We start from the raw sequence: 12154 nt of genomic DNA, 5'->3' as shown, positions 1-12154 counted from the left end.
GGGGCCACAGTCAGGAATAAGGTCATGAAGGGACTGTCACTTGTTGCCCGTGACACCCGGCACTCCACCAGCAGCTGTTGCATCATCACATTACGTAAAGAAATAACTGGACTTATACAATGAATAATGGCTGTAATGCAGTAGTGATTAAGAGATTGCTTATAAAGATTTTTTTTTTATTTAAAAATAAAATTCTGTTAAAAACAGCTTAAAAAAAAAAAAGCGGGAAACCTTAGGCCTGAGGTCAGCCAGGGCACGCACGCATCTTCGCATCTGCTCTTCTCACAGCCTTGGCAGAGAGGTGACGTGGTTACAGCCAGCCATCTGACCAGAGCAGCCGGCCAAGACACTGACCTCAAAGTCCCACGCACGTGGGCAAGCACAGGTAAGCTCTCCTCCATGTATTAGCTATGTCTGCAGGCAGGGGGAAATCCCAAGCTGGTAAATTGTAAGAATCTCTAAGAGAAGGGGTACAAGAGCAATGTGGGGTTTGCCGGGTACAGCCCCTGCCCAGCAGCGCAGTTCCCGAGGGTGCACCAAGCCTCCTGCCTTGCACAGTGGTATCAAGACATCCCCAAATCCAGCCCTCCAACTACCTCAACACTGGGTCCTGTCTCCCAACAGCACTACAGCTCTTCACAGCCCAGCTGCAAAGCCACAGTCCCTGCTCTCCTCCTGGCACAACATCCCCGGGAACAACGGACACAGAACAGGATGCTGCGAGCACCATGCATCAGGGCTGGCTTTGGAAGGAGGGCTAGAAAGCATCCACCCAACAGGCAAAGTGGTTATTGCTGATGCCCATATGGGTGCTGAGGGTACAGAAGAGGGAAGAAAGCAGGAGCCCAGCTAGGAGAAATACCAAGCTCTAAGGGAATAATATGAAGAGAAGCGATATATGGTGCACACGCCTTGACGGCTATAAGGGAAAGCACATAGAGGAGACCAGGCTGTGCCACTCTGGAAATATGGCTGAGTATATTTACACACACACATGCACACATGAGAGACTTCCTCACACTATAATCATGATAAAAAAACGGAAAAAAAATCACATTCACACAAAAAATATAAATTTGAAATAATTAATAGCACCAGTGTGTGTCAGATAATAATTTCTTCCCCGCTACGCAAACGTACGAAGTTGCATAGTGTTTAAGGATAGATATATACTGGATCTCAAGGAAAGGGAGGGGGAGGGAAGCCAGGCTGGAGGCAAGGAGGAAGCCGCAGAGGATGCTCTCCGTCTCAGAGGAGGGCTGGAGGAGGAGCGAGGGGCTCCCCACCGCTCCCACCCAGCACCAGTAAGCAGCTGGGAGGCACTACCTGGGGAAGAAGCCTGCTGGGGAGGTGGCAGTAGCGGTGTGAAATGCAGACCTGCCACCCAAGCCTGGCCTGAAGTCCCTGTGCTGCGGTGGCTTTACGGTGACCGGGAGATCAGTAGGCAAAAAGAAAAGAGGGCACTGGTAAATTCCAGCTTTTTCTCCCAGCTTAAAAACAGGCAACAGGCAAGAGCAATGCCAAGAGATACAAAAATGCCACTGTCCTCCTTCAGGAAAAAGATGGGGAGAAAGAACTTTTCATTTCCACTTGCATGCCTCCCTCCTTCCCCACCCAAAGACATTCAGCATGAAGGCCAGTACAGCTGTCAGAGCTCTCTGGATGGCAGCTCTCCTCTTCATGACTTCTCCTGCTTGAACAAACTAATCTGTCAAACAGACATTCGCAGCCTAAAAAAACCAAGATTCTCTGGCAATTCAGTAGCAACACCTACAGATGGGAACACAGCTCCCAGCCTCCACATTCCCCAGCCTGGACTACCTAGCAGGTAGCTGCTTACAGACCGGACCCAAAACTTCTCCACAGACCAGGAACGGGGCTGGCAAGACCTACCATGCCACCAGTATCCCATCTTCCCAAAGAGCTCCTCTCAGAGGCTGCGTTTTTCTCAGAGCAATGCATCATCACAGAAAGCATTTCAGAAAGAGGCTTCGGCCATTTTGTCAAAGGCTACCAACGCTGTCAGATTGGCCACTAGTTAACAAAAAAAAAAATTCACAGGGTTACAAGTCGGGAAGAAGGATCTGAATGAGTGCAGCTATACTGGCCATTACAGTAATACTTTGGTAGCCATCCCCTTCCTTCATAGGGACAGAGAGCTCTGGGACCAAGGATTTTACAGTCGAGGGGAAGAGAGGAGAGGAGAGGAAAGTAGGGTTAGTTTTGCCTTGCTGTATACAGCTCACATGGTTATTTCTGAACCACAGTATAAAGAGTCCAGAGCATCTCACATCCTTGCACTAATCAAAGGGAAACTGTGTCTGAGAAAGGGGCAAAGGCGGAGTGCTCAGGAAGACAACTTATATAAAAAAACCCTTTGATGCCCAAAGACGGATATTTAATTTGCTTCTCTTAAAAAAAAAAATCAAAAAAACAAAAACCACTTTCAACTTATCCTGATTTGAAAAGAAAACAGCGGCTGCGAGCAGTGAAGAGTTGGGGATTTGAAGGTGATGTGTGTTAAGGCACTCCATAGCCAAACCACCGCTCCACCACTCACTGGGAGAATACCCCCCACCCCCAGCGCACCCTTAGGGTTTCTCAATGGACGGGGTGTTAAAACAGCCAGACGGCAAGGTCTTCTTGATGTCTTCCAGGTTGCTAATGTCCTTCAGGATCTCTTCAATGTCCCTGTTATAGGCCTGTATCGCATCATCTTGCTTCCTGGCTTCTCTCTCAAGGAAAGACACTTTCTGGTCCAGGTCACTGTCTTTCATCTGGTCTTTGGCACTGTTCAGGGTACCCTCAATTTCATTCAGTTTGTTCAAGTCCACCGTCTCCAGTTGCCCTGAAAAGCCAGAAGCAAATAGTGAAGTCCGCTAAAAAACCTTTTGATGCTCTGGTTTTGGGTTCTCACACAGCTGAGCCCATACTGAGACCTCCACTGGGCCATCTCTGTACTAGAAACAGTGTTTAAAATGGGACTAACCAAATGAGTTACACCTTTAGTACCTCAAAAACAGTCCTCAGCTTGCGGAAAAGCAGTACTGAACATTGCAAAACGAGCATTGAGGCCACCCCAGGAAAGAAAAAAAACAACAAAGGCCTGGCTGAGAACACATAAACCCCATTTCTAGAAGCCAACAGACCCATTTGATTCTTTGCACAACACCGGCAGGGAAGCCAGCACACCACACCAGCTGCCAGCACTGCCACATCAGGAAAACACTCAAAGGCACATGGCACGTTAAGGACAGTCTTACCTAATTGATCCAGCAGGTCATTAATGACAGCAAGCAAGCTGTTCACAGAGTTCTTTGCTTTTCTTGCGTTGTCTTCTGCCTCCTGGGCAGCTTGTGAGGCCTGCAGGGTATAAAATAATGAGAGCACAAAAAAGGCTGTAGGGATTACAAAACTGCTGCCTCTCCTCTTCCCAGGTCTGCCCAAGCAGTTAGTCACACACGTCCCTGGCTCCTCTCTCCAGGATAACACTCCTGCACTGAGACCTTTACCACAGTGCTGGCAAAGATTGACAACCTTCAAATAATCAGATTTGTTTATTCAGGATGGGGATTCCTGATAACTGAGCAGTATTTTGCAGGAAAAGTCACAACAGAGTCAATAGGGCTACAGTCAGGTTTCAGTTAAAATAAAAGAGAAGTGTTGCATTAAGAAAACTGGCTCTCAAATTCCAGCAGGGAACTGGTGCTAATGCCAGCAGAGAAGCTCCTTTGCTCATCTCATGTTTTCAATCCCACTTAAAACTTATAAGAGACTGAACACTGGCTGGACCCAGTGCTGTCTTTGCAAGAGGACAGCAGGAAAAAAGCTTGCATTGCCAGGACAGCAGGGAGAAGGCAGCTTCTTGCCACTGCTGCTACCTGCCAGCATTACTTACCATGCCTGCCATCATCATATCCTGCTCAGCATCATCCTGCTTCCGCTTCAGCTCTTTTTCTGCATCCTGTAGTTGCTTCATCATGTCATCTACTTCTCTGGCCAGCCCCGTCACATCAGCAAAAGTCTTGTCAGCTTCAGCTCTGGTAGCAGCAGCACTCTACAGCCAACAAGGGGAACAGGATGGAAAAAGGTGGTGAAAGTGCAGAACTTCCTTAAATTGTTTTCATCAGAACGCACCAATTTCCTATCATGCCACATTTTGCTTTCTCTAGCAGCGAATACAGCCAAAAGCATGTGGGGCTCACCAGAAAATACTGGAAGAAGAGTTTATGCAGCTACACACAAATATCTCGGCGGGGGGTGGCTTCAGAACTGCAGAGGACTCACCTTCTGAACAGAACCTGCGATTTTCTCAGCATCATCTGCTTTAGTCTTGGCTTCACGGGCATCAGCAGCAGCACTGCCAAGCGCCAGCTCTGCCTGGCGTGTCTTATTATTGGCTTCAGCAATGGTCTGGGTAATGGCAGGAATTTTTTTCAGTGCCTCCTCAGCTGCTGTCTTGTTATCATTCACCCGCTTATCAAAATCTAAGAGAGGGCAAAACAGATTCTTATCACTTGCTCCAGAAGAGCCTTGGGATGTTTCTTTGACCAAGCTACCCAGGCTTTGCCATCTTGACATTAGAGGGACAAAGAGCAAATTCAGGTGTGGGGGAATATATGCTTCAGCTCTCCCTGTCACACATCTTCTGATGCTAAATAAGGAACTTTAACAAAAAGAGATTTCTAGTCACTAAAAACACTTCTATTTTTTTCTGTAAAGAAAAAAAAAGCCAAAATAACCCACCCAACACCCAGGTACTGGCAATAGCATGGCCCGTTCAACTTAGATACCCTACTGCCAAGTGACTTGTCGCGCAGGAATCGAAGGATTCACTGCAAGTGCTTTTTCTTTACCTTTCAGGTTGCTGAGAATGGTATTAGCCTCCTGCAGTGTGCCATTGCCCTTCCGAGCAGCTTCTTCAGCCAGGGCTTTCGCTGCATCTGCTCGAGCCAAGAGCTGGTCTGCAGTCTAAGGAGATATGACACGTATCTATTCTTACCTTTTGAAGGATGACATCTAGATGTATCAAAAAACATTGCTCAGCCTGAAACACCAACACTATACAGAACAGCATTCATCCCTGAGCAGCAATGCTTCCTCTGAAACCAGGTGAACTTAGGTACTTTTGGAATACTGTTCTGAACATGGTGAAGACACCACACCTGGGAAACATCCCCTATTCTCCTATAGAAACTCAATGCCATTGCTTTTAGGACCTCCTTTCAGGAACCATTCTTCAGTATTCTTGTAAGTAACAAGCAGCACTAAGACTAAATAAGACCAAATCTTTCATATCTTGCCAGTTACTTGTTTTCCATGTTTTTTTCCAGGAAACAAAAGCCTGCACAAAACAGAACTGACCTGCTGCTCCGTCTTCCCTTTCTCCAAGAGGTTCTTTACTTCTAGCTCCTTTCCTTTCATGTCTTCTCTCAAGTCCTCATAATCTTTCAGCTTCCTGGCAATTAGCTGATCTAACTCCTCCGCTTCCTTCTTGATCTTATTTGCTTCATTCTGCAGGTGGAAATCAGAAACAAACACAGACTCGTAAACGTTAAAGAATTTCTGAACAGGTGGCAAAACACGGTATAGTTTCTAACGGTAAAACACACAGAAGCTATGAAGGGTTCCCATCTCTTACAACTACAGTTATAACTTTGCCTTCAAAGCTCTGAATACCATGAGGGTCAGTGCAATGAAAGACAGAGGTTGCAAACAGTTTCGTGTGCAAGAAAATCTACTGCACTACAGTGAGTACGGGTGTCCTGGTTTCGGCTGGGATAGTTAATTTTCTTTCTAGTAGCTGGTATAGTGTTATGATTTGGATTTAGGATGAGAAGAATGTTGATAACACACTGATGTTTTCAGTATAAACACTACTTAGCAACAACTAAGTCAAGTATTTTTTCAGCTTCTCATGCCCAGACAGCAAGAAGACTGGAGGGGCACAAGGAGTTGGGAGGGGACACAGCCAGGACAGCCGACCCAAACCGGCCAAAGGGGTATTCCATACCGTGTAACGTCATGCCCAGTATATAAAATGGGGGAAGTCGGCCAGGGTGGGAGCTGGATTGCTGCTTTGGCATCGGTCAGTGGGTGGTGAGCAATTACACTGTGCACCACTTATCTTCTTGGGTTTTATTTCTCTCTGTTTCTGTTATATTCCTTTTCGTTACAATTATTATTACATTTCATTATTACTATTGTTGTTGTTATATTTTAGTTTAAACTGTTTTTATCTCAACCCACGAGTTTTACTTTTTTCCCCCCGATTCTCCTCCCCATCTCACTGGGAGTGGGGACAAGTGAGAAAGCAGCTGTGTGGTGCTGAGTTGCTGGCTGGGGTTAAACCATGACAGGAGAGGGAGCAGTTCTGCAGGCTTCAGAGGGAACTGAAATTTTTGCACTTCTGTGTCCAAGCCAAGATATTTGGCAAACATTTCACTCAGGTTTTTGTCCTTCAGAGATTGGGGGAGGTGGCAGTTTACCTATGTAGTTTCCTGCATGCAAGTCTCCTGCATAAAAGCTGAAATGCACAAGTCTAGATTATGCCTAGATGGACAAAAATTCCACAGACTGTTCTTAGGCGGAGAAACATGAGCAGAGCATACAAGGTATGTCAGCAACCTAATATAATGCTTGTCCTCATTGATCTTTAGAAAATGCTGTGCATGTGTCCTGGTTTGGCTGGGATAGAGTTGATTTTCCTTCTAGTAGCTGGTATAGTGTTGTGTCTTGGATTTAGTATAAGAATTATGTTGATAGCAACAACTGAAAACATGCGTTAAGTAGTGTTTAGTCTAAAGTCAAGGATTTTTCAGTTTCTTATGCCTAGCCAGCAAGAAGGCTGGAGGGGCACAAGAAGTTGTGAGGTGACACAGCCAGGGCAGCTGACACAAAGTTGCCAAAGGGATATTCCATACCTTGTGACATCATGCCCAGTATATAAACTGGGGGGAGTTGGCTAGTGGGGTGATCACTGCTCAGGAACTAACCAGACGTCAGTCGGTGAGTGGCAAGCAACTGCATTGTGCATCACTTGTTTTGTATATTCCAATCCTTTTATTATTATTGTCATTTTATTATTGTTATTATTATCATTATTAGTTTCTTCCTTTCTGTTCTATTAAACTGTTCTTATCTCAACCCACTAGTTTTACCTTTTTCCTTCCAATTCTCTCCCCCATCCCACTTTGAGGGGGAAGCGAGCGACTGGCTGCATGGTGCTTAGCTACTGGCTGGGGTTAAACCACAACAGCATGATGCTTTCTGCACGTACCTCTAGCCTCATGGAATCCACAGTAGGCAGACTGGTGAGATTAGCGTAGATCTGTAGGGCTTTGTTTCCAGCTTCCTCTGCCTCTGCAAGCACCCTGTTGGCCTGTTTCTCCAGGTCTTGAGAAATGTTCTTTGCTTGATTATACCTAAAAACCCCAAGGATCCAGTTATGCTACAATTGTTTTTGTAGATCTGAACTTACTAAGAGAGTAGAGAGACTAAGAAATTGAAAGACAACTCCCATAAAACCCAAAGCATACAACACTACAGAAGGCATCTTAGCTTTAAGCACTGCTTTAAAGCCAGGAAATAATAAGAATTTTCTGTTACTGACTCACTTCTGGTTGAGCTCATCAATGTCATTTGCAGTTTGGTTTTCCCCAGCCAAGGTCTTCAGCAGCAGTTGATATGCTTCTGTGGAAGTGTCGTTTGCTGCCTTGGCTATACGAACAATCTCATCAGCTTCTTTTTTGTGTCTGGACAAGATAATAGAAGAAAGATAACACCATTAGAATTGTCAGCCAGTGGTTTCCATCCTTGTATTGGGCTTGTGTGGCAAGGTTTTGGTAGCGGGGGCGGTTACAGGGGTGGCTTCTGTAAGAAGCTGCTGGAAGCTTCCCCTATGTCCAACAGAGCCAATACCAGCCGGCTCTAAGATGGACCCACCGCTGGCCAGGGCTGAGCCCATCAGCGATAGTGGTAATGCCTCTGTGATAACATATTTAAGAAGGAAAAAAGTTGCAGGGCACACAGAAACGGCAGCCCAAGAGAGGAGTGAGAACATGTAAGAGAAACAACCCTGCAGACCCCCAGGTCAGTGAAGAAGGAGGGGGAGGAGGTGCTCCAGGTGCCAGAGCAGAGATTCCCCTGCAGCCCATGGGGAAGACCATGGAGAGGCAGGTTGTCCCCCTGCAGCCCATGGAGATCCACAGTGGAGCAGATATCTACCTGCAGCCCATGGAGGACCCCACACTGGAGCAGGTGGGTGCCCGAAGGAGGCTGTGACCCCATGGGAAGCCTGCGTTGGAGCAGGCTCCTGGCAGGACCTGCAGATCTGTGGAGAGAGGAGCCCACGGAGCAGGTTTTCTGGCAGGACTTGTGACCCCGTGGGGGACCCACGCTGGAGCAGTGTGCTCCTGAAGGACTGCACGCCATGGAAGGGAACCATGCTGGAGCAGTTCGTGAAGAACTGCAGCCCATAGGAAGGACCCATGTTGGAGAAGTTCATGGAGGACTGTCTCCCATGGGAGGGACCCCACAACAGAGCAGGGGAAGAGTGTGATGAGTCCTGCCCCTGAAGCGGATGAAGCAGCAGAGATAATGTGTGATGAACTGACCATAAACCCCATTCCCAGTCCCCCTGCACTGCTGGGGGGTAGGTAGAGAATCCGGGAGTGAAGTTGTGCCTGGGAAGAAGGGAGGGGTGGAGGGAAGGTGTTCTGAGATTTGTTTTTATTTCTCATTACCTTACTCTGGTTGATTGGCAATAAATTGAGTTAATTTTCCCCAAGCCGAGTCTGTTTTGCCCGTGATTGTAATTTGTGAGTGATCTCTCCCTGTCCTTATCTCGACCCACAAGCCCTTTGTTTTATTTTCTCTCCCCTGTCCAGCTGAGGAGGGGGAGTGATAGAACAGCTTTGGTGGGTACCTGGCATCCAGCCAGGGTCAACCCACCACAATCCTCACTGCCAAATTTTCTCTTACTTTTCCTTCCTTCACCCAGATTTGCATGTGGAAGATGCCAAAAATTCGCAATGGAAGATACTGTTTAAGACCATCTCTGCAACCCAGGCATCACTCCAGCAGTGCCCACAAGAACAGCGGAAAGGCACCGCTATGGTTGTACATGTCCCTCCTTCACATGTCTAGTGTTTGCCCTCAATGATACATAGGCATGCACCCACTGACAGACTCTTACTCAGCAAAGGGCATATGTTTCGTATCAAGCAAATGAAATTTTGCTTCCCCCTTGTAGGGAAGAGCAGGGTCCTGATGTGGGCTGTGAGGAGCATGTCTTGCCACAGCCTACCTTTCAGCCAGCTTACGGGCCTCTTCTGCCAATAGAGTCATGTTGTTAGGGTCCCTGCTTGACTCTGGAGGTGTAATGGACTGGAAAAAAAAGAAAGAAAAAAATCTTAAAGCTCTTCTTTCATCTTTTATTCATCTTTGCTTTAAATATTTACTGTCATGATCTAAATGTCTGAGATGTGTCTAACCTATGTCTGATTTATCTGTATTTTTTTCTTCAGCTCATGCAGTTTCCACCACTGATTATCCCTTAAAAACAAAAGTACTGGTATTTATTTAGGGGTTCTTACTTTGGTTTGAGCAGGGGCTAAGATACAATCTATGACAGACACTGGTGATCTTCCTTTATTTATCTCCCATGATCTTGGGTAGGGGAGAAGATATTTCCATAGCAAATTTGCTATATGAGAGAGAGAACAAGCAAAGAAACACACCATAGGGCAGAGAAAGGAAAGGCCCTCTCCGCTCCTAACCATGTGGGATCCTGCAGCACACTCACCACGTTGTCAGCTGCCATCTTTGCCTTCTCAAGCATATCGGAAGCTAAGCTGATCAGATCCTCCGTGTCCTCCACCCGCAACCGGGCTTGCTCCGCCAGGTTCTCTGTCTCCCGCACTGTGCCCTGGATGTTCCTCAGCCTGTTGAGCTGACTCACTAGTGTGCTGTTGATGTCTTTGAGACGATCCATGAGGCCTTGATCTACATCTGAAAAACATGATATAAGAGACAGGCAGCAAAATTAATTACAGCAGGAAGAGAAGCCGGAGCAGCAGCTTACCACTGCAAGCAACACGTTGGTAGGTTAATCCCCTACTGAAAGGGGACCAGCAAAGCTGTTTCATAAGTCAGTCAGCTTGAGATCAAAGCCATCATCAGAATGTGCACCAAATATGAGAAATGAAAAGTCATTAACTACTGATAAGACAATCCTGCTGGGTGTTGGAACTGACTCTGATAGTGGATTTTGTGTTCAGAATCATGTTTCACCTCTATCATTGACTTAAGAAAACAACAGAGCTGCTCAAGAGGTACGAAACATCTGCTTTGTGAATTCTCTGACAAAAGCTGGTGGGATAGAGCCTTGGTTCTCCAATGTGTAGGACTTGAGCCCTGCAAACTTCCCCAAATTTTTGGACCACCAGCTAACTCCCCACATAATTATATATTAATTATATATTATTATAATAGAGCCATAAAAGCATAGATATGTATCTCATGACCAGGGACAATTACTTTTGAAAAGGCAAGAGCATTATTAAGAGATGAAGTAGAAGCAGAAGCCTGCAGGTCTCCAAAATTAAGATTTTTCCCAAATACATTGCCTTAACCTTGCAGAAAATTTTAAGTATTGAACATGAACATTTGACACATTTCAAAAACATACTACAAACTATGTATCAAGTAGAAAAACACAAATAAGTGCTACAGGTGTGCACAGATTTTTGCAAGGGTAGTTATTTTTGCATTTAACTTGCTTCTTCATTAGGGAAGAGCAACGAAGCTGGTAAAGGGTCTAGAGCACAAGTCTTAGGAGGAGCAGCTGAGGGAACTGGGGTTGTTTAGCCTAGAAAAAAGGAGGCTCAGGGGAGACCTTATTGCTCTCTACAACTACCTGAAAGGAGGTTGTAGCAAGATGGGTGTCCATCTCTACTCCCAAGTAGCAAGCAACAGGACAAGAGGAAATGGCCTCAAGTTGTGCCACGGGAAGTTTAGGTTGGATATTAGGAAAAATTTCTTCACCCAAAGGGTTGTCAAGCATTGGAACAGGCTGCCCAGGGAACTGTTTGAGTCACCATCCCTGGAGGTATTTAAAAGACATGTAGATGTGGCACTTAGGGACATGGTTTAGTGGTGGACTTGGCAGTGTTAGGTTTACGGCTGGACTTGATTATCTTAAGGGTCTTTTCCAACTTGAATGATTCTATGGTTCTAAGAGGTGGAAAGAAAGATGAAAAATACCACTACAAAACCCAATCCATTCCCTCACCTTTCTCCAAACCCCAGCCTCCTACCCCCCTATGTGGGACTATTACCTAGGCATGGATGGCAAGTAAGCAGTGTAAAGCTACCTTAGCTAAAACTGAGAAGAGCTTCACCGATCATTCCCACTGGCAGGAATCTTTCCAAGCAAATGCAAGCATTAGATGTGTGTCAGCTTTTTCCCAGCTTCATGCAGAAGGGGACAGATTTTTCCAAAGTGGGCTAAAATCACTGAACCAACTCCCAGGGGAACATCTTTTACTGCAAAGTCAATAGTCTTCTTCAAGTTGCTCTTCTCCAAAACACACATCAGCTTATATATTAAAAAGACCCTAAGGACAAACCACTGCCACATTGCTTAATGTCCTGCTCACAGACATCCTATGGCAGAGGCAACAGTACAAGGATCAATCTGAAGCAGAGTTTAACAGGAAAAATAGCTACAAGTCTCCACAACAGCACTTTTCAGAACATTATATGCTTTATGGCAGCATAATTAAGCCTGCCAGCAGGATTTTGAAGCCTTCATTCTGATCGCTGATGATATCCCAACAAGAACTGCTTTATCCCAAGATGTCTGAGCAAATTTATAAGCATAAGTAAGTATGTTGGAAAGCCTCCTGCTTGTTTAACAAGTAAAAACCTCCTTCGCATGTGGAGAAGAGGATAACACATAAAACACTTGCATTTGTACAGAGCTAGAGGCAGATCTTTACTTTGCATGTACAACAGTGACCACTAGGAGAACAGCCGGGATAAAAGCACAGCCACCGTTGTTTTGATAACAACATACACTGTCTCAGTGCTATCTGAAATAGCTGTCTATCCTAACGCACAGCATAGGCTTGAAATAAAACACGCTGTGTCC

The 12154-nt window shown here is 45.8% G+C and overlaps 1 protein-coding gene across 1 annotated transcript in view; it reads right to left on the bottom strand.

Moving 5' to 3' along the window:
* Nucleotides 1–210: 210 nt before the first annotated feature.
* Nucleotides 211–12154, bottom strand: part of LAMC1 (laminin, gamma 1 (formerly LAMB2)) — a 70610-nt gene continuing 58666 nt past the window's right edge. Inside the window, exons 19-28 of the mRNA XM_010580679.1 lie at nt 9806–10011; nt 9308–9387; nt 7617–7754; nt 7280–7424; nt 5365–5514; nt 4857–4971; nt 4288–4487; nt 3899–4057; nt 3264–3363; nt 211–2848 (exon numbers count right to left, since the gene is read on the bottom strand). Coding sequence (XP_010578981.1) covers nt 2592–2848; nt 3264–3363; nt 3899–4057; nt 4288–4487; nt 4857–4971; nt 5365–5514; nt 7280–7424; nt 7617–7754; nt 9308–9387; nt 9806–10011 — 1550 coding nt within the window. The 3' untranslated portion in view covers nt 211–2591. The remainder of the gene's footprint in view (nt 2849–3263; nt 3364–3898; nt 4058–4287; nt 4488–4856; nt 4972–5364; nt 5515–7279; nt 7425–7616; nt 7755–9307; nt 9388–9805; nt 10012–12154) is intronic.

The sequence above is a fragment of the Haliaeetus leucocephalus genome, unplaced genomic scaffold (assembly GCF_000737465.1).
Source record: "Haliaeetus leucocephalus isolate CR32 unplaced genomic scaffold, Haliaeetus_leucocephalus-4.0 Scaffold730, whole genome shotgun sequence".
Classification (NCBI taxonomy): domain Eukaryota; kingdom Metazoa; phylum Chordata; class Aves; order Accipitriformes; family Accipitridae; genus Haliaeetus; species Haliaeetus leucocephalus.
The sequence above is the reverse complement of the archived record's forward strand: the minus strand, read 5'-3'. Positions and strand labels throughout refer to the sequence as shown.